The sequence below is a fragment of the Podarcis melisellensis genome, assembly GCF_964234715.1.
Source record: "Podarcis melisellensis genome assembly, chromosome: 12".
Lineage (NCBI taxonomy): Eukaryota > Metazoa > Chordata > Lepidosauria > Squamata > Lacertidae > Podarcis > Podarcis melisellensis.
This window is the reverse complement of record NC_138544.1, coordinates 22,600,343-22,623,267: the sequence shown is the minus strand read 5'-3', so window position 1 is coordinate 22,623,267 and position 22,925 is coordinate 22,600,343. Positions and strand designations below refer to the sequence as shown.

Here is a 22,925-nt window from a genome sequence, read left to right as displayed (position 1 = left end):
CAGCGATGGAGTTCCATGAGAATTTACAAAGTATAGGAGCCAAGGAAGGTTTAAAGGAGAGAAAGCTACAAAAAGCAGTGGAGAGCTTTACATGGAATATTACAATCCTAAAGGTATGTCTTTTTAAGTTGAATACTTTTTGAAACATAAACCACCATGCTTAGACCATATGATTACACTATATATACCAAGTTCTACTGAATACAAAGTTTGATTATACTTAAAATGGAAATGCCGTCCTTTTGTTGTATTTACAGAAACATTTGTGCCTTGGATATGAACAGTAGCATCACCCTTTATTAGTTAGATGCAGCTGGAATACTTGTCTAGTTTTAGCTATCAAAGACATAGGAATAAAAACTGCACAGATGATGAAGGGTGGAGAACATCTGGTTCTCCAGATGTTGCTGGACTACCAGCTCCCATCATCCCGTCATCACTGGCCTTGATATCTGGGGCAGACAGGAGTTGGAGGCCAACAGCAACAGATTCTGTGACAGGCAGCAACTCTCCAGGGTCTCAAACTGAGGTCTTTCACAAAGGTGGCATTTTCCATCTCTGCCGTATTAAGCAGTTGGTCCTTACCTTTCTTGCTCTGATCTGGCCACAGTGATCCATGCGACGGTCACATCTAGGCTTGATTATTGTAACTTGCTCTACGCAGGGCTGCCCTTGAAGCTGACTCAGAAACTCCAGCAGGTACAGAATGCTGCGACAAAGCTCCTTACAATGTCCTTGCTGCTGGATCACATTCATCCAGTGCTTTACCACCTGCACTGGCTCCTGGTGGAGTACAGGGTCAGGTTTAGGGTGCTGGTTTTGACATTTAAAGCCCTATGCAGCCTAGGACCCATGTACCGCCTCTCTTGGTATGCCCCGCGGAGGACCTTAAGGTTCACAAATGACAACACTTTGGAGGTCCCAAGTCTCAAGGTGGTTAGATTGGTCTCAACTAGGGCCAGGGCCTTTTCAGTACTGGCCCCGACTTGGTGGAATGCTCTGTCACAAGAGACTAGGGCCTTGCGGGACATGACATCTTTCCGCAGGGCCTGCAAGACAGAGCAGTTCTGCCTGGCCTTTGGTTTAGACGCAGTCTGACCCTTATGGTTCCCTCCTCTTATGGTTTTGATCTATGGGCTACTTTTAAAATGAGGCTGCATTTTAAATTGCCCCCCCCCCATTATATTTTTATTGTAATTTTACTGGTGTTGCCACCCTGAGCCCGGCTCTGGCCAGGGAGGTGGGATATAAATAAAATTTATTATATTATTATTATTGATGTGTTTTAACTGACCTAACTGATTATTGATGTGTTTAACTGACCTTCTTAGCTGGAGATTATGGAAAAGTGATGAAATGAATGCAATGCAGTGAAAATAAGTGTGGGCAGAGGCCCTATTGGGAACAGGGGCTCCTAGGTGTCAGGTGCACTTGTGAAGTAGCACTAATCTGCAAGGATGAAGAGGTACAGATAATCTTCAGGATTTTCTGAGCAAGCAATTCCTGAAGTCTCCTTTGCATTCAGGGGGCAACCTCCTCTTAAACCTCTTCAGCTGCCTTGTGCACAAAGGCCACTACTTCCCTGTAAAAGATCACATGTGTAAAATAAGGGCCACTGGCACATGGAATAAATGGTCCGGGGGATATACGTTGTGTCATATTTAGACCCTGCCCTTTGACACATGGAACTTGTGCAAATAAAATGAGGTCCTCAACTGCGATGTGAAGTAAATTACACTTGGAGGCCATTATGGCCATGACCATAAGCTTCATGGTTGAACCTCTCATTGCTATATCCACACCTCAGTAACCTCAAGACGCGATTAAACATACTGATTATGATGCACCCCCTTGAATAAGCATGGTGGTTTACTAGTTGATTTAGACCTTTGCATGGCCATATTTGAGATGGGGAAAATGATAGACATCAAAGATCATTGCACTTTTTGTTTCGTTAAAACAGTTATTTAAAAGAACATTTGCCAATTTTGTCGGTGTTCCTGTTTCGATGTTTTCTTTTTAAAAAACATCCTAGTGATATCAGAATCCCCCGTTGTCAGACTATAAACTTGGCATCATTAAAACCGATTTTTATGTGAAGTGGCTAGGGCTCTAAAGAGGCTCCATGAAGCTATTAGAAATCTGTTTACTTCTTTGAAAGGAAGCAGCTGAATTAACATTAATGCAGTTAGGAAGAGAAAATTAAATACTTTGCCGCTCTTTTGAAAAGTATCAATGGTACTTAATGAGGTACACAGGAGGGAAAGTATTAACATCTTTTCTTTTTTAGGCATATGCTTGCTTCACACTTCTCTAGGCTTAACTCCATCTTAACATTTTTGCTTTACATTTTGCATGAATTTAAAATCATATAATAAACAAAGCCTTTTTTCATATGGAAGTATACAATTAAAATGCAGAGTTGTTTCCATTTGTTCTCAGCAATGTTTTCCATTCAGCAAAATGGAAAAAGTGGCAAAGTTAGTGCAGCTGCCTGCCTGTAATTCATTCCCTGTCTTTCTTCCCCAAACAGATAAAGGTCCCATTTGCCCACCGAATACCTCATCCCTGCACTAAACTCTGGAATCTATTTTAACGACATCACATTTCATGGCACTCTCTCTCTCTCACACACTTTTGAAAGCTTTCTTTCAGTTTTTCAAAAATACAGTTTCATTTCACCTCCTCTCAGCTTCATTCTTCCCACTCACTAACTTGTCATAGAATTCTATTGTAGAAACACATCCAACATACAAACTGTAAACCTCATCTTAATTCCCTCCCACACATCTCAGCAAAGCAGCCCATCTTTCCTGGTCTCTAGCGCTGCACTTACGAATCATCTGTGGAGGGAGGGATGAACAAAGTGAACAAGTCATTTTAAGAAAACTATCTTGCTGTTTGCTCTCCTAAGATACAAAAACTAGCAAACAGGACCCTATGAAACAATTCATTTACTAGTAATATTTCAGAAAGCAACATTTTATTTGTCAATTTACCTCTTGGAAGCCATTTTGGCATATAAGTCATTTACAACTATAATATCAGGCCATAATTAAAATACACAATGATGTTAAAACATCCTTAATTAAAATGTACGTAAAGCAAATGAACAATTAAAACAGTTTAAAAACAAACCACAAGTTCAATTCAGGGAAATGTTTGCCTAAACAAGCACATTTTTAGGGAGCTGGCGAAATGTCAACATTTTTAGGGACTTTTGTATTTCAGTAGGGAGAGTCTTCCACAAGCACTGGTGTTACCAGTAAAAGAGTCTGCTCTATGTTACCACAAGCCAATAATCATCAGCCTTGAAGAAACTAGCCAGATTTCATTAGCCGATCACAGTGCCCTTATGGGGCAGTGAATATGCCATTTGTGGAAAGTGTTATTAAATCATTTCCCATTAAAATTAACTTGCTCACCTTTAGGAACAGGCCTCGGAGCTCACTCAGTAGCAACTGTTCTCTGGAAGCCATGTATCAGCCTTAAGCTTCTTAAATAATTTGCTTTACATTTGTGATCAAAGACTTATTTTGGAGTTTTGATGGATGTGGCTATGCCCTTTTTGCAGAGAAAAATTTCCAAGTGTTGAGTTTTGCTTGAGATTCCTCTGCAGTTGCTAGCAGCTTCTGAATTTTCTGTCAGTTATAGCTCACTTTATTTACAAGTAACAGATAAGCAGACAAGGCAGCTGAAAACTGCTTCAGTTGGGCTGCAGTTGGATTCTAAGCGCTCTGAAAATTGCACCCAGCATTTAATTCACTCGGTTTATTTTAGCAAGAGTCAGCCTAGATTAGCTTAGATTTAAACAAACCAAAGTGAAAACAACATGAACTAAATAAATGATTATGTGCTGAAGTTCATAGAAACATTTGTGATAACGTACATATGATTCATCTGCTCTGCCATATAATGTTTCATATATCTTTCTTTGTTTCCTTTTTCATGGGAATTTTAAAAGGATACCAGTTTTGTTTTGACAGATTAAAGAATGCCACTAAAGCCAGAGTCCAATGAATAGATGTTCTTCCCTACAGGAAAAAACTCAACATTGCCATATGAATGTTCATAGGGGTTTTGGTCTTTCTGTTTTATTATTCAGCTAGTGGTGTCTTTCCCAGTTATAGAAGATATGCTCTGTATTCTTAGACCATGATTTGATGGTCCAAGCTGCTTTTCTTAGAAGAATGCAGTGTCTGCCTTATCCTCAAGGTCTGGAACCTTGCCAGACTTGTGGTTTTCTGCTCTGCAAAGCATTCCACCCTCCAGAGAAAGTCGGGGGGAATTGTCCTAGAAGCAGTTTTCCTTACGCTTACGAGAGGACTATGCTGCCATCCCACCAACAGCTCCAAAGGAGTTGCTAATGAAAAAATGTGATGTTTATATCACCCAACCCTTCCTAGATGCTCATTTTCTTTACCCCATAAGCCATTCAGCCCATGCCAAAACCACTTACTTTTTGGAACTCCTGTTCAGAACAGGGCTCTCCTGCCTACGCCTGGAGTGCTGGCCAATGAAACTGAAAATAACCTGAAGCCTGTGGTCATGCACACACATGCATCTTTCTTTTTTGAAAGGTAGCTGCTATCCCTGGGCACTCTCTTCCTAACTCTGAATGTTACAAAGAAGCTCAGTATAAAGGCAGTGCAGTTGCTGGATCACAATGAATAATAAACTCCTGATGGCTCTTGGATTCCTTCCACAACAATAAAACTCTTAGCAAAAGTTATTTGCCCAGAATTGTTTGGTGGGAAATATTATTGTCTTTTAAATGCATCCAGCCAGTTGAATGCAGTTCAATCCAGTGTGTGTGTGTGTGTGTGTGTGTGTGTGTGTGTGTCTTAGCTCAAAGTAATCTGGTTTTCATCTTCATGAACTAGGCTGTGGCACAATAAATCAAGTCTAGAAAATGGTCTCATTATTGATAGTTGTGACTGCTTTTGTTCTTAACAGGGGCAGGCTGATCTTCTCAAAGATGCTAAGAACAAAGCCCTGGAGAACCTAAAGCAAATCCACTATGCTACTGTTTCATGTGGACTGAACAAGCCAGGATCAGAAACAGCCGAGGGTTCAAAGCCCCGTCGAAGCCTGGAGGCTATACCTGAAAAGGCGGGTGAAGAAAATGGAGAATGAAAGAACATTCTCATTATTTTGGAGTTTATAACTCTGCAACCATTGTAGCTGCACAAGACATTTTGCTTTGCACTTACTACTAGTGGGAGGGGAAATCCTGGAATTTTAAAAGCACAACTGGAGAAGCTAATTACTATCCATGAAAACTGTGAATGTACATAGCGATTCTGTGTGCAGAGGCAACTGAATTGTTCTAACATGGAAATAATATTGCTGGCTAAAACACTCTGTATATGTGTAAAAGGTGTCATGATTCAATAATCTTGTGCAGAAAAATATCATTGTCATAACAGAAAAACAAATTGGTTTTCCTGACTGGAAATACGTCATAATGGCAAGGGAAGGAGCTTTTGTCATTGCTCAGAAAAGTGCCTTGATTTTTGGGGAAAATCTAGGTGTGCAGTGATTCCTTGATTTAGGAGCAGTGCAGTTCTATAATAGTTTGTTGTGTTAGGCCTGTTGTTGCACATCTAACTTAAAAATCAGGGCTGAAAATGTAAGCAAATGCACAGATTAAGCAAAATTCTATGACGAAGATACTTGGCAGTGTTCAGCTTTGAAAGTGCTACTCTTTTGGGTTTCTTTTTTGTTGTTGAGCCATAAATAAAAAGGGGAATGTAAATACAAAGTGCTTACTCCTGGCACAGTGCACTGTGGGAGAGCCGTTGCATAGAAGGAACATGTGCAATCAGTCAGCCATTAAATGCCTGAGTAAGGTGCATATACCTATTTCCACCTAAGAACATCTGCAGATGTCTACAGCTAATGTAAAAGTGACCAAACTGCAAACAAAATACTGTACATAGTTTTATCATTTTGTGGAAGTGAAGAAGTAATTCACATTAAAATGTTTTATGATACAATTCCCATGTTATTGGCCTAAAACTGAAGTTCAATTTTTTGTTTTGTTTCAGGTTTTTAAATAGCCTTTTTAAACTTCCAGATCCATCAATCTTCCCATTATGTGGTTTTAACATGGATTTGTTTTTCGAAATTTCATACTCACTGTAAGCTGAATATACAAACCAAGATCTGCCTCCTAATGTTTCTGCTAAAAATAATAAAATGGGGTACGACATCACAAGGTGCAATAAATTTGAAGCAAATGAAGTCATTTTTAAGAGATTTAAATTGTCTTTTTGTTGAGTGCCAGCGTCAACCCTGATTTTGTTAGAGACAAGATAATCAAGTGAGTGCTTACCATGCTCAGCTGATAAGACAAGATTGATCCAAAATGTTCTGTGCACCTCAGAAACACCATTCCCTTCCAGCAAAGCCTTCTCAATAAAAGATACACCATTTAAGCAACACAGTTAGGATTTCTTACTCAAATGATTTCAGTTCAAGCAGTGCTATTTTTCTGGGGAAATGTTCTGTTCTTTTATCATGGCAATAGCGCCCACCTGAGAGGTGCCGGAACTGAGTTCCGCTGAGTTCCAGCTGAAAAAAAGCCCTAGGTTCAAGTATTAAATAGCTGCAATGTTGTAGGTTGAAGCATTAAGGACTGAATCAGGACTACCACCTGAACAGTGGATCAGCCAGTGACAATACTAGAGGCAGTCCTACAGTGAAAGGCTATACAGAGTAGATTGCATTAACTTTGCATCTGCAGAATCGGTTCACCAATCTTGTTGCCACCAAGAGAGGTTTCCCCTGGACACTTTTTCTTTGCTAGTTCTCTGCTGAATGGGCGGAGACGGGCACAGCCTGGGTGTGGCCAAATAAGAGGTACAACCAGCAGAACAGCTCACTTCCCCTTTCATGAGAGAGGTGGGGGTAAGGCATGGCTTTTAAATAGGCCTCTGGCCTCTGAACTGTGGGTCGCCACTTAAGCAAAGACTACAGTTGTGTTAGTCTTGTGGTCATGCAAATTTACCACCCCTTTCAAGTCCAGTGGATGAAACGGTATCAAGTTGTGGAACTAAAGAAGGGCTATCTGTGTTCTGCTTATCTTAAACTATGCTGGGATAGACGATACCTTCTTGCTCAGTGAACTAGCAGCCTTATCATTGCATGTTGCTGTCCTCCAGTTGCCTTCCAAACACCTTTAAAGATATAGATAAGCCTACCAGTGCAATATCAAGCCGTCAAAACACACCTAAAATCACCGGGAAGTTCTGCTTCCTGCCTGTGCCTCATCAGGCTTTGTTTTCTTCACGAAAAGAAACCTCTTCCTTAAAACTTAAGCACAGCAAGAGTAAAGTGCAATGGTTTCCTTTAATGTTGCAATCCCATTTGTGGTGTCCCTTCCTCTGCACTGCACTGCCTCCCAGAGCAAAAACATAACTGGCACAACATCTTTCTGCAGTTTGTGCTAGTGACTTGGCTCATTGGCTCAGCTGCCTGAGCCCATGGAAATATGACAGGGTCACATCTATTGGCATTTGCTGATTGCATGCTACTGGGTGCACCAACCAAGGACAGGACAAGACTAAACAGGAATGGCAGAGGGAGGAAGAACTTTTTGGTTGAGAACAGGGAATTGGGGCTTCTCTGCTCAAGAACCAGAAACCAAATCATGGCTCCTTCAGTCAAGTTTAGTTACCCAAACTAATGTCATATCCTACCATTCTTACCTGCCACAATGTGCATGAGGACCAATGTTACAGGAGCTCCAATTTTATTCCAGTGACTCCCTGCACCTGCCTTATTAATAAGCTGAGAAAAAAAATGAAGGAGAAATGTCTGATGGACATTTCCAACCGATGTCAAAGACTTGTTCACAGTGCCCCCCCAAAGCCCCCAAAGTTGTGCAGGCAGCAGCATGATTTGTCCCTTAAGCCTCTGTGTAGGGGACAAATAATTGGCTCTTGCTTGAAGGAAGATAGAGTCTCCAAGGTGAGATATCATGTGGAAAACAAGACAGCTGGCAACCCTTGTTCAAGACAGGGCTTGCTGTGAAGTGCTCTTAATGTTACTTAAGGAACAATTCATTGTCATTATGGGATGGACAATGGAGCAGCTGCACCTGGAGCAATTTGCTGGATCAGGGAGCATGATATTAGAAGCCGTTTATTTTGCAAAAACTTAAAGGGCATTTGCAGTTACATGGGAACTTGCACAATACATTGGCCTGGGTTTATTTCATATGTCCACGCTGCGTAGGGTGACCCAATGCATTGGCAACTATTAATATTCGTGTAGAAAAGGGAATTCAACAGGAAGTGCAGTTTGTTGTTTTTAATGTTGGTGTGACTTGACAATGTGAACCTGCTCATATATTTCATATTCCAGACAATGATGAAAGTGACAAAAATGGCTAGGTTGTCCTAGCATTGTATGAGTCAAATTTACTTCTATGGCTCCCGCTATTGAACTGTCAACCTGATACCCCCTGGGTTAAAGATGTGGAGCTTCCTCCCACCCCACTTTGAAGCAGTTAAAAAAAAACCTTACACTGGAAGTGAAACACTTATCAATACTCTATCCGATTAAAGTGGAATCCAATTTTCTCTGATGAAGTGAGGTGGTACTTATGACACGCTCTGGGTTTCACTTGATAAACTTGTCTCCACCAGCGGGTATCACATGATTACAAGGCTCTCTGTAAGAGCTGATCTGAGATAACCACACCAGCATGCTATCATATAACCATGTAAGTTATCTGATGGTGAAGCACAGACATTTGAATTACCTTGGGCTGTTCTTGCAACACTGCCCAATGTATCCTGATTTCTGCAAAGAGTATAATACACCAAATACTTCTATCAGTATAGTGGCCCTCAGCAACAGCTTTCTGCTGAATCACTTAAAACCCCGTTTACATGGTTTTTAAAAGGCAAGTGCCCGTTTTCCTTCACACAGGCTTATTTATTTAATTAAAACACTTCAAATGGATATTGGGTTGGGAAAGGTTACATCACGTTAAAACAAAATCCTCCTCAGCGGTTGTGCTGAGCTATTTAGCCTAATGATGACAATCATTCTATGATAAGTCAGTCAAAACTTGCTCTTGCAGCTAAAAAAACCAGTATTGGCCAAATAAAATTTAACATGTTGAGCCCGACTCAGGATACCACTGCTAAATGATGGATAACACTTTTCACTTGGCTAAATAGCATGAGGCGCTCACAACTGGATGGAATTTTGGGGCTTCAGCTCAATACTTTGCACGTAGGAGACCTCAGGTTCAACCCCTGGCTTTTCCAGGTATGGCTGCATCAAGAGGTCTGCCCAAAACCATTGCCAATCTCTGTAAAAAAAATACTGATGTAGATGGACCAAATAAATCTGTATAAGACAGAGCTTTTCAGCACGCAATTCCAATTTGGCTGAAAACCATGGTGCTGGTCATCATTTATAGAATGGTAATGAATCATAGTGCTGAGATTTGTCCCTGTTCAAAACACAGGCCTAGATACTTCTTAAGGAAACTAGGATTAATTCTTAATTATGGGCAATATCCAACATCTGTCATACTCCAAGCTGCCACATTGAAATAAATGGACTTACATTACGTAACTCTGTTGATTCCAGGGTGTCTGCTCTGAGTATGGCTAATGCTGAATATCATTATCCCCCTATATACTATTTAATAATAATAATTTGGCACGCCATTGCACCCTCCTCAGATAGAACTACTTGGAAACTTTTTAAAGAACTACAAGATACCCTATTGTTTTTGTGGTCACTTGGACAACACAAAGCTAGTAAATGATTTCCTGACAAACAACGGTACTAGCTTAGATGTGTTAATACGAAGAAATTCAGTTAGTGGTTAGATGCCGCTTTTTGCAGAATAAACCACATTTTTATCAGGCCACTCACCAGCTGTGTGCATACATTAAAGACCTAGTTGGTTGCTTTTCTTTTATTTGTTGTAGACCACCAACAAGTCTGAACAACTAAATGCCACTAATGCAACAAACACACTAAGTCAAAAGGCTTGTCTGTTGATAAAACGCAACAGCAACTCAATGTATCTACCACAGAGCTGCAGGCCTGCAGAAGTTGTTTGACTATAATTCCCATCATCTTTTCCCATTGGCCATGCTGGCTGGGGCTGATGGGAATTGTAGTCCAGTGACATTCAGAGGGCCACAGGCTCCCCATTCCTAATCTACTGGATGTGGGTAAAGCCCTGAGCAGCCATGAGCAATTTCCACCGCCAGAAAGGTCTTGGCTTTCAGATGGGTGTTTTCAGCCGAACTGCTCAGCCTCATTTACAATGACATCATTGGAAATACAGTGTCCTCTAAATCACTCCAACGCATGCATTCGCTTTCTCTGCTGAGCACGATTTGCCTCAGTGTTAAAGGGTTTTGTATTTAAAGGGGGGGGGGGCGAAGAGAAACATTTCATAGTAAGACATTTAAATGCCACAGATGTCACATTAGATGGTTGAGTGTGTGTGTGTGTGTGTGTGTGTGTGTGTGTGAGAGAGAGAGAGAGAGAGAGAGAGAGAGAGAGAGAGAGAGAGAGAGTGTGCAGAGAGCTTATCAGGGAAACCACATGCAGTTAGTGGCACTTTACATATGGTGCTCTATGCACTGGTTCTGTGTAGTTATTATTTTTTTTAAATGTCATCTAACTGCATAAATTCCATTCAGATGCAGCCATTATTATGAGAGCATCAATAACAGGAAAATCTAATTAGGGGATAAAAGGCTTGCAAGGGATGGAGCCCTTTTTCATATTGAAATGGTAATGAATTAAGCACAAGCCATGAAGGATATTGTTTTTTATGACCAGTGACAAGTACAAAGGCTCACAAGCCCTGCTTTCCGCCACAGGATTAAGTGAAATGTCTTTCTCATTTTCGCACCCGGCCCTTTCTGCTCTCAGTCAAGCAGCACATGCCTTCCGAAATCTGCACGTATATGCTAAATATGCTTGTGAATGCATTAGTGCTGTAAAGACTCTGGTAGTGGGTAAAGAACCAGCCTATGTAAGCATGCCATGCCATGCCATGCACCTCACCACATATACATTCATTCACCATACAGAAAGCCCAATCACATGCAGAGTCTGGAAGCAAGAAAGGGCGTGGTTGGAAGCCTAGGTCTGAACACAAATGGACACAAGCCACATGACAAATGTGTTTGCACACGATATGGAATGCACAGAACGTTTATCCATAGCACCAGCCAGGGTCATCCCATGACATTTTGCTGTCTGAGGCAGGACACCAAATTCCCCTCAACCCCACATCATGTATCCCAAGGCAGGCACTGGAAGCGGAAGTCCCACAATCAGCTCTTTCCCTTCCCTGGCAGAGAAACAATACAATAATATCTACAGGTAACAATGTTCTGCCTTTCTTGACACCCACAATCAGCTGCCTGAGGCAGCTGCTTCACAATGGTAGGGCCGGTGCTGCCTGCTTATGCACATTCATACAGTGAAAACTGTGTCTCAGCTGTCCATTTACTTTACTATTTTAATTTGTTGTGCCTAAACTATTTTATACCAGGTCAGACTGCCACTGAGCTGTGGTCCTTTTCCAAGAGCAGTATTTGTACTGCATGCAAAAGATGGCTGATGAACTACAGTTGGGCCGGCTGCCTCATCTAGCAAGTTACCAGGAGGTAGGAAAGAATCAAATGCCATGATCAGCACTTCAGAATCTTCTGAGCAGGATTCTAGCAGGCAACATTTCCCTGTCTGAGTCCTTCCTACGTTAAGTAAGACCACTATGCCCCTTGGGCTGCTGTAATGAGAATGACTGTGGAGAGGCACTGTCAATCCAAATCACAGAATAAATGAGCAAATGAGACTTGGCAGTAAGAAAATGGGGATAAGTACAGTAGAGCAACCAATTACCGAGAAAGGGGCTTATTTTGTCTCCCTGCTCTGCAAAAAGTGACAGTGCCGAGGCTGCTATCTGATTCTGACATATTTCATGATGTGCCTATTTTAGCTATGATGAGATACACACTTCTGGAACACCAAATACTTTTAATCAGAGGCCCTCTGTATTTTTGCAGCTAAGCAGCACCCACAAATTAAAGGTTTATTATTCCTTCCTTCCTTCCTTCCTTCCTTCCTTCCTTCCTTCCTTCCTTCCTTCCTTCCTTCCTTCCTTCCTTCCTTCCTTCCTTCCTTCCTTCCTTCCTTCCTTCCTTCTTATTTTTATTCCACCTGATAAGAACTCATAGCTGTTAAGAACACAAAGATAACCAGCTAATCTTGACCAGGACCACAATCACATCGTACATTTAAAGAACTATGGTACCACTTTAAACAGTTATGGATTCTCCCAAAGAATTCTGGGAGTTGCAGTTTAAGGGTGTTGAGAGTTGTTAGAAAACCACAGAACTATGATTCCTGGAGTTTCCTGAAAGAGGAATTGAGTGTTAAGCTACTCTGAGTAATGAAGCTCTGTGAGAGGAAGAGGGGCGTTAGCACCCTTAAAAAACTACAGCTCCCAAGATGTTAGTAGTGTGTGCTATTCTTTAGACTGAAGCAGCATACCTCAGGGTAATTTCCCAGCCAGCTTCAGTGTAATACACCATTTCTAAAAAGTTGAATAATGCAGTTGACATAGGTGGCAACTAATTTCGGTCTGAATTAAATTAGTGACCACTTAGCTTTAGGGCAATGTGAATTACAACCGGACAGAGGCAAGAACTGCTAGATGTTTACATTTATCTACCATGCTTAATGGTGTTTATGTTGTGTAATGATGTTGTTCAGCTAATAAATCAGTTTCAAATATAGTACAGGATGACTTGACTTTAGTGCTCAGAAGGCATCACAAAGCACAGCACAATTACAGCCCACTTAAACATAAATAAATCTTAAAAGAACACAGTTAAATTGGTATGCCAGGAAATATGAACAAACTAAACCCTTTAATTTCAAGAACACAGTAAAGTTTGTGTCAATTAGGTACTGTTTGTTCAAGTTGCAAGAGGTTAAGATTCTTTACTAAAAGGTGTGCAAATTTTCTCAATTCATTTTCATTTTAAAAATTCATCTGAATTGCATTCATTTCTTATTCATTTTAATTGCATATGTCTAGGTCATCCCAATACGTTTTATTTTTAACATAAATATCACTGAAAGATCAGGTCAGTCTCCTTCTGCCTCCAACTTCTTCCATATGCCACAAAATTCCCAGGTATTCTATTACTTTCCTACAATTTTCTAGACTAGATGAAGGATTAACAGTTAGCATCTGTCATAGTTTGCTATCTTTTCCTCCTTCCCTGAAAACATTTCTCTGATCTGTATAGATGGATTTTTAATCATTTCTATTGCTATGAAAAATTGAAACCATCAATTTGATGTGTATCCTAAATCTCCATTGTTTCATAAAATATACAATTAAAAGCTACTTATCCCCCCGGCCGCCAAATGCTTGTTTTAATAATGCTGCATCACCTTGTATTAGTTCCAGAAACAACAACAAGAAAGCACGACATTATGAAGATATGCAGGAGGATAGTCAAATATGAATTTAGCTATTTTTGGTTAATGGGTATATGCCCCACTTCCCCCATCCACCAAGAAGTTGCTCAAAAAGGCTTACAAATATAAAAGCAAAAATAACCCAACCATTAAAACACAAATTAACTAACTAAAAGGAGTAGCAAAACCACAAACAGCAGCACCATACACCAGATGCATTAAACAGGAACAGAATCAAATGCTTATGGGGGAGAGGAAAGTTTTCAAACAAAGAGGAAGATAACCCAACATTCCACACATACAGGGTGCAATGATGTTTTTGCCAAATGCAATAGCTTTTCTTCTTCTTTGATTCAGGGACATCACATTGCTTTCATTAAATAGCAGGCTTAAACACAGCACAACAAAAACAGCAAAACAGACTTCAAGCCAACTAACATAGCACGAACAAGGTAAAACGCTTCCCCGTTCAGTTACCCTGAGCTCCAGTGATCAGTAACAGGAAGATTCCAGCTGGCCTGTTTGTTGCACCCTTTCACAGAATCAGAGTAGTAAGGACCACGAGGATCCTCACCAGTCCAACTCCATGAAATGCAGGAATCTTTCACCCAACATGGGACTTGAACCCATAACCTTGAGATTAAGAGCCTCATCCTCTACCACAGGGGTCAGCAAACTTTTTCAGCAGGGGGCCAGTTCACTGTCCTTTAGACCTTGAGGGGGGCCAGACTATATTTTGAAAAATATAATGAACGAATTCCTATGCCCCACAAATAACCCAGAAATGCATTTTAAATAAAAGCACACATTCTACTCATGTAAACACACGCTGATTCCTGGACCATCCCCGGGCCGGATTTAGAAGGCAATTGGGCCGAATCTGGCCCCTGGGCCTAAGTTTGCCTACCCATGCTCTACCAGCTAAGTTATGTCAGGGCCTACAATGAACCTCCAGGAGTCAGACCCCACCTGATAAACTTATATACTCTTCAACAGTGCTATTTTTCTAGAAAAAGAGGTGTCAGGACTCACCATGAATGCCTCCCTTGTTCTCTTCGAATGGCACTGGTGAGGTGCTGGAACTGAAAAAAGCTCTTCTCTTCTAGACTCTTGGTGGCTTGCTGGCCTAATACCCAAATTCAACCCACCTGTCAAACTAGGCCAATCTACAGGGACCAGCACAGTTAATCAACTCTGCAGCTGCATTCCTGCTGGCAGGTACTCAGCCTACACCTGGCCCACCAGCAGGTCTTCCCACATCCGGCTGCTACTTAGACTTGGGTGAAAGCAAACAATGAAGCAAACCCCAAACCCTTGCCGCTTGCCAAGGTGCTACTAAGCAGGGGGGAAGAATCCTACAGACCAATCAACGTATCTCCTTGAAAAACAAGTGTCTTTCACTGCAGGTTTCCCCTACAAATGACACATTCGAGAGGGTCAGAACATCCGTTCTTAAAGCATGAGATTGTCAAAAGAGGAGATCTTTCAAGCAGCTTGGTCGCATGGGCTTTATAAGCTATAACAAACATCTTTAGATTTAGATTCCTACATTATGCTACCTTTTGAAGCCCATTTAGCACCTGTTCAACCTGCACATTTGTAAACAGATTACAGATCACTCACACCTTACACGCCTTTAAACTTACACAATTTCAACTTGACATACTTGGTGACTGGCCAATTGAAATTGCGCAAATTAAATGCAATGACGGTGGAGAGCTTAAAAGCTATTTCCATGCTGGGAAAACCTTGCACAAAAATAGCTTTTGAGCTCTGGGAGGCTCTCATGAGATCTTGCAAGAGCTTCCCAGAGTCCTCGTGAGAGCCTCCACTGGAGGAGGAGGAGTAGTTTGGATTTGATATCCCACTTTATCACTACCCGAAGGAGTCTCAAAGCGGCTAACATTCTCCTTTCCCTTCCTCCCGCACAACACACACTCTGTGAGGTGAGTGGGGCTGAGAGACTTCAGAGAAGTGTGACTAGCCCAAGCAGCTGCATGTGGAGGAGCAGAGACGCGAACCCGGTTCCCCAGATTACGAGTCTACCGCTCTTAACCACTACACCACACTGGCTCTCACACTGGAATTGCTACATTGCTGGAAGAAACTCTAGGAAGGCTGCCCTTGCAACACAGGGCAATGGGAGAGTGAAATAGTTGCATCAGAGAGGAGTGCTTCTGCTTTCCAGTTTGCAGCTCTTATCTTTTCTCAGCAAATAATAAAATCACATGGCTACAATAAGAGGAAACCCTTTGTTTGTTATGCTGCCTGCGGTGAAGACTCATCGATACAAACCCCATATAATTAAGTGATAATATTTATAGACTTCAGCTTCCTGCTTTCTTTTTGGTGTCCTGCTGATGGACTAGGTAAAGGTAAAGGTACCCCTGCCCGTACGGGCCAGTCTTGACAGACTCTGGGGTTGTGCGCCCATCTCACTTAAGAGGCCAGGGGCCAGCGCTGTCCGAAGACACTTCCGGGTCACGTGGCCAGCGTGACATCGCTGCTCTGGCGAGCCAGAGCTGCACACGGAAACGCCGTTTACCTTCCCGCTAGAAAGCGGTCCCTATTTATCTACTTGCACCCGAGGGTGCTTTCGAACTGCTAGGTTGGCAGGCGCTGGGACCGAGCAACGGGAGCGCACCCCGCCGCGGGGATTCGAACCGCCGACCTTTCGATCGGCAAGCCCTAGGCGCTGAGGCTTTAACCCACAGCGCCACCCGCGTCCCAATTGCTGATGGACTACCAGCAAACAAAAGCTCATGTTCTTAATGTTAGAGGCACAACATTAATTCTGCTGGAGAAACGGGAGCGGAAAGCCAGTCTTCAAAAGGGAGCTGCTTACATTCTTTCTCTCTCGTCCCAGGAGAGCAGCTCTAAGATTCTTGCTATAGAGTACATTATTTCCCCTGCATTCCACACTCCCTCCAAAAGACAACTGGAGTCAAGCGCATCTGGGGACCCTGCCTTTCCCTCCCTGCTCACAGTTCAAAAAGCAGCCTGAGAGCAATTTGGTGCTAAAAAAAAGTACAAGAGGGGAAAGGGTTAAGCAGACTCTCCCTCTCTACCCTTTTTTCCCATTTGGCCATAGCCTGGTCTAGGAGTCCGAGTCCCACTTCATGCAGTGTCTAAATTATCCTAACAAAAGGGGTAAACTTTGTTCCTAATCTTCACCTTCACCATCATAGTCTCCTATGGTTTGGCCTCATCCATCGTCCTCAACTTTTCCTAATAGCCAGCTTAGGACCTATTCTAACTGCAGCTGCCCCATGTTTCCCCCCAGAAAGCCACACTTGAAAAAAAACGCTATGCTAAAACAAACAAACACCACCTCTAGGACTTGAGTGTAACTTTGTACCTCTGCAATCCATGCAATAGTAAACTCTCTTTGCTTCCCCTTGTGGTATGAAGGGCCAGTGCAGCCTTTTGCAGAATCCATGGAATATAGGACACTTAGGTCACGTCCACACTATCCATTTAAAGCACTCTCATGTCACTTTGCAGTTGTTACTTTCTCACAGGATCTTGGGAACTGTAGTTTGTTAATGGTGCCGAGAGTTGTTAGGAGACTCCTAATGCCGCTCACAGAATTGCAATTCTTGGAGTTCCCTGGGAGGGAGGATTATTAAACCACTCTGAGAATTGAATCCCCTTGTGAAGAATAGGGGAGGCTCTTCTAATCCAGCGAGGGAGTCGGGTTTCAGCACTTATCAGGAAGATGCACACCTTGTAGAAAGGTGGCGCAGTGAGTCGGTGTGTCTGGCTGTTAACCAGAAGGTTGGTGGTTTGAGTCCACCCAATGGTGGCTGTGGCAGCATTCCTGCATTGCAGGGGGTTGGACTAGATGACCCTCGGGGTCCCTTCCAGCTCTATGATGCCATGATCAATTGCACTCATTTGATGGTGATGTTTGTTTCCACCCGGGTCCAAGGCTTTTTACAGGTGACATGCTTCTTGTCAGCACTGGTTCAGGGTCGCGGAACTTTTTTTACCTATATATAGGTTGAGCAGAAGGTGAGCAAGCAGGTACCCACACTGGCTATATTAGGCTTGGAGTTTCTTCCTCCCCCTGCAAACCTGGTTTTTCTCTAATCAGCAGCAAAAGGGTGTGCTGAGACTTTTATGGCAAGCCCCAAACCCACCCCTATTTCCCTCACTTGCCATGAATACACCTGGACAGAACACGGGCCTCAGCCCTTACCTTGGCCACCAGGCACCACCTTCCATTCCTAACTTACCATGACTGCCAATTAAATTTATTGTTAGAGGCCAAGCCAATGAGCAAGGCCACAAGTAGCTTGCAATAATACGCAGGCTCCTTCTCGGGGGGGGGGGGGGAGTCTTCTCTAGACTCTTTTATTGCTCATGTGGCTTTGTTCTGAATTAACTTGTTACCTCTGGGAAATCTGTCTAATTCGTTCATGGCGTTTCTTACACGGGCTTAGTCATGGCTACTTGCTTAGATGGCTTTAAAAGGGAATTAGATAGATTCATGGAGAGTAATGCCTACTCTTCAAAAAGGCAATGCGCAACCTTCTGCGCACTCATTTCACTGAATGCCAGACTCTGGGGAGCAACCGCCGGAGAAGGCTGCTGCCTTTGTGTCCTAATTCTGAGCTTCCCAGAGGCATATGACCAGCCACTGTAGGGAAAAGGATGTTGGAGCAGGAGGACCTTTGGTCTGATCCAGCAGGGCTCTGCGTGCATTCCTATGTCTCGTCGCAGAAGTGCATGACGAAGACTTGGTTTCTTTAAAAAGAGCAGACATGAAAGGAACATTCCTCACTTAGGAGTGTTAATATACAAATGGCTAAAAGACTCCACCTGTTCTACGGAGGAGTTTCTGTCCAAATTAATTAATATCATGGTGTTTCTTTTAAAGGGGAGGAAAAAAAGTATCTCACTTGTACGAGAGACTCGTGGAGGAACAAATGCGGTTCTTAAATGCTGGATTGTGCTTGTCGGAATCTGCAAAGGAACATCCCTCTCTATTTTCTCTAACAAACGGTCTGTGTAAAACACCCCATGGCAATATCTCCTACGGAGGCATTTTCAGCAGACAACAAAGGCTGGAGCAGTGGAAAAAAATGTTTTCTTCTTTTGTAGGGTGGTAATGATGTGATCAAACAAGGACATAATGGCAGCTCAGCCTATTATCGTGGTCCCTGGACAAGATACCAGCCGGTTTGAAATAGGTGCTCCTGTAGGCATGAAAGGAAGCCATCAGATTGAGACAGCGTGTGTAAATGTGTATTTCCATGCTTGGGTGTTTGAACGGCTTCCAGAATTTGGTTACGGGGGAGATGGTAGTAGTGAACAGAGACTCTGCCATCTATAGTCTTGAAATCCTATGCACATGTTTCCCTAGGGAGGCAAATGAGGAGTCGCCACACATTGGCCCTTTCAAAACTGGGCTCCTATCAATACTGCTGAAGCGTGGCTCTTCCATGCCAAGCTTGAACCAGAATTGAAAGCGTGCTTCCAGCCTCAGCTGCTGTGCCAGCTCCAGCCTTTACTTGGGAATACAGTCGTACCTCAGAAGTTGAACAGAATCTGTTCCAGAAGTCCGTTCAACTTCCAAAACGTTCAGAAATCAAGGTGCATCTTCCGATTGGCTGCAGGAAGCTCCTGCAGCCAATCGGAATCCGTGGAAACCGCGTTGGACATCCGGGTTCCAAAGAACCTTCACAAAACAGAACACTCACTTCCGGGTTTGCGGCGTTCGGGAGTCATTCAACTTGCAAGGCGTTCGTCTTCTGAGGTATGACTGTATTAATTTTGCCAGTTACCCAGCACCCTGGACACTTCCAGATTAAAATACTGTCATAGTGTTGCACACCACCCCTAAGGAAACAGAGGGAACAGCTCTATGCTTGATGGGAAATGGGTAGGTCCCCCTTCCTCAGCTGGCTGGTGGTTATAATAATAATACAGTGGTACCTCGGTTTACAAATTTAATCTGTTCTGGAATTCCATTCTTAAACCGAAGCACGCTTTCCCTAATGAGGCCTCCCGCCGCTGGTGCCCTTCCACCGTTCGGATTTCGAGGCAAAGTTCTCAAACCAAGACACTATTTCTGGTTTTGCAGAGTTTGTAAACCAAATCATTCTTAAACTGGACTGTTCTTAAACCAAGGTACAACAACAACAACAAATATTTATACCCCACCCATCTGGCTGGGTTTCCCCAGGCACTCTGGGTGGCTTCCAACAAAATATTAAATACAATAATTCATCAAATATTAAAAGCTTCCTTAAACGTACAAAGGCTACAGTTGAGAGTTATGTGAGCCTGAAGCTGGCAGCAAAGCAGCAGGCTGGGAAGCCAGAGAATCAGAGCCATGCCTGATTTTTGCTTGAGTCCAAGGCAGCAGATATGGGAGAAGCAAGGTCCTCTTGGGGCCTAGCACAGAACTGTTCCCTTTGTTTCCTTAATGGCCTACAGTGGTACCTCGGGTTAAGAACTTAATTCATTCCAGAGATCCGTTCTTAACCTGAAACCGTTCTTAACCTGAAGCACCACTTTAGCTAATGGGGCCTCCCACTGCCGCCGCATGATTTCTGTTCTCATGCGGAAGCAAAGTTCTTAACCCAAGGTACTATTTCTGCGTTAGCGGAGTCTGTAACCTGAAGCATCTGTAACCCGAGGTACCACTGTATTGCTTTATCAGGAAGCTAGCCAGGAATTAGAAGAGTCTCAGCATACAGCCTACTCCCCCACGAAAATCTTAGAACACTGTCTGGGTCATCCTTGAAAATGTCTGGAAATGTCAATTGGTGCAATATGCATTGGTGAGGCTGCTGATGGTAACCTAGTTTATTCAGCCATATTACAAAACACTGATATTAGATCAGTGACATTGGTTCTGAATTTGCTTGCTGGTGAAATTCAAGATGCTGACCCTTACCTTCAAAGCCCTGTAGGACTAGGAGATGTTTAGTTATTTATTCCTCCACCCTGTGAGATGTGAGAACAAGGATGCAAGACCAGATCATCTCATCAACAGGGATCAAGTTATGGAATTCATTGCTTCAGAAGATCTATCTACCTCATCAACTGAGTTCAGATGGCAAGTTAACCCTGTTTCAATGCAATATTTTAAGAAATTGCCCACTGCTCTTTTGGGATTCTCCCAGCTGCTACGTGGTGCTCTGGGGACCTAACAGGAATGAAAGCATAATATGTAAGTAATTAGGAAAATGAATATAGTTGGAATTTCAAAGAATTAAAAAATGGGCAAGGGCAGAACAGGCTGGGGACAGGCAGATAAGTAGAATCAACATTGTCAAGATAAAAACAGCAGTAAAGATACTTGCTTGTTTTGATATCTTCAGGTTATTTCAGTTCACCCTGCAACCATTTCCTTCTGTTTTCCTTTAGCTAGACTCTTTTCTTGAGCCTGTGAACCAGGTGACTGTGAAGTACATTTCACTGCATTTGGCCCTAATAGCGTCTTAATAATATTCATGTCTCTCACTGTCTCTTTCTTCTTAAAGCGTGACTCTTCCATCCCCACCATCATTCACATTTTCTACACTTGTGTCCGTCTTTTAGCTAAGAAAATAGAAAGAAGCAAGCACTTGTTTGACATGCAAATACAAACAATGATGCAGAACACTGCGAGGATTTATTTATTTCTTGTAAGCCTCAGAGTTCTCCAAAGGTTTTGTGCTATTTTGGCTTTGTGTTACAGAAGTTGAGCAATTCCCTACGGATGCCTTAAAGGAAGTTCACCTTCTTCGGGATGTGGAAATGCCTATACAAAATAAAACACTGATTATGGTTTGTGAGTATCTGTGACTATTCACACAAGTCCTGATCCAGGAAAAAAAGCACATTTGGTAGCAAGGCAGCCATGGGAAGGGCCACAGCTCAGTGGCAGAGGTCACAGGTTTGATCTCTGTTACCTCCAGGTAGGATGGGGGGAGGGAACCCTGCCTAAAAAACCTGGAGAGCCGCTGTCAATCAGTGTGGACAATACTGAGCTACATGGACCAATGTAGATGGACAGCTGAAACAGTGAGGCTTTATCAGCATCAGTTGTTTGTTAAGGGAGGCAGAGAGTCCGGGTTCATTCCCGTTCCCTGTACCACACAACACAGAGCCCCAGATGCTCTCACCACATGAGTAATCTACGCAGCATATATGGTAGCACTGAGAAAAAGGGGTAAACAAAACATATTTGTACAGTATGACTCAAAAGGCAAAAATGCATTAATTAACCGGATTCAGCATATCTGACATCTGCTGTTCACACTGAGAGAGATCCCTGCTTCTCCAATTGGCAAACCAGGGACTAGAAAGGGGAGTCTAAACAACGCAGCCCAGAAGGGTCATTGCAAAGGCTCACCTTAGATGCAGAGAAAGAGAAATCTGTTTTGTGCCGATATTATTCCAAGCTGTTTCTGCAGTTGGCTAGGTTTGTAGAATTCTCAGGTTTTTCAAGCTCTCGAGAGTAAAAAATTTCTTGTACTAGTGAGCCCCTGAATAACCCCTCCCTCCTTTTTTCCTGCTTGGCCCATTTTTGGAGCCCTTTTCTCCACTCTTTGTGCATCACTCAAGAAAGGAGAGAATTACACAAAAACTAAAGCCACACACGCTTGTTATTTCCACGTAGAGCATACCTGGATGCAGACTGGAGAGGAGCCACTCTTTTCACCCTGTCCCAACAATGGATCTTCTTCTCATAGCAACTGCATGTGGTTGTCTGCATGCAAAAGCCAAGCCAAGGCAAGGTGCTTGCACCTCCTCACATGTAGGGGGTGCTGCCCAATTTGAGAAGTTGGTTGTGTGAGTGTGCCAATGGCACATAAACCACACGTGCAAGGAGGGGCTGGCGCTTTAGCCATTGTATTTGGACAAAGAAACCCAAACAATGGGGCCGGGGCTAAAAGTGCAGCCCTGCTACAACCTGCCCTTTGTGCAAGAAAGGAGTGCAGAGGGTTTATTCACTGTCTCAGCCCAATACTGTAACAACAACAACAACAACATTATTTATACCCCACCCATCTGGCTGAGTTTCCCCAGCCACTCTGGACGGCTCCCAACAGAATTAATGATAATAATAACAATAAAAAAGCAAAACAAAAAAAATTCCTTCCAGTAGCACCTTAAAGACCAACTAAGTTAGTTCTTGGTATGAGCTTTTGTGTGCATGCACACTTCTTTAGATAGGTGCTACTGGAAGGGGTATCTGAAGAAGTGTGCATGCACACGAAAGCTCATACCAAGAACTAACTTAGTTGGTCTTTAAGGTGCTACTGGAAGGAATTTTTTTTGTTTTGACTATGGCAGACCAACACGGCTACCTATCTGTAAATAAAAAAGCAATAAAACATCAGACATTAAAAACTTCCCTAAACAGGGGAAGCTTACCTGACACCAATACCGATTGCCGTTACTGTCTTATGTATTTATTTATATACCACTTAATGCCA

At 42.7% G+C, this 22,925-nt stretch overlaps 1 protein-coding gene and 1 long non-coding RNA gene across 10 annotated transcripts in view; one reads left to right on the top strand and one right to left on the bottom strand.

Moving 5' to 3' along the window:
• PLCL2 (phospholipase C like 2) overlaps positions 1–6,250 on the top strand; it is a 129,559-nt gene extending 123,309 nt beyond the window's left edge. For 8 of the 9 annotated variants that reach the window (XM_081883150.1, XM_081883149.1, XM_081883148.1 and 5 more), the window contains 2 exons: positions 4–113; positions 4,957–5,999. In XM_081883150.1, coding sequence (XP_081739276.1) covers positions 4–113; positions 4,957–5,136 — 290 coding nt within the window. In that variant the 3' untranslated portion in view covers positions 5,137–5,999. Of the gene's footprint in view, positions 1–3; positions 114–4,956; positions 6,000–6,050 lie in introns of those variants that run through there. The other variant, XM_081883156.1, reaches the window with a different exon arrangement.
• Positions 1–22,523, bottom strand: part of LOC309353843 — a 36,608-nt gene extending 14,085 nt beyond the window's left edge. The window contains exon 1 of the long non-coding RNA XR_014162059.1: positions 20,396–22,523. This is a non-coding gene — a long non-coding RNA (uncharacterized lncRNA). The remainder of the gene's footprint in view (positions 1–20,395) is intronic.
• Positions 22,524–22,925: the final 402 nt, after the last annotated feature.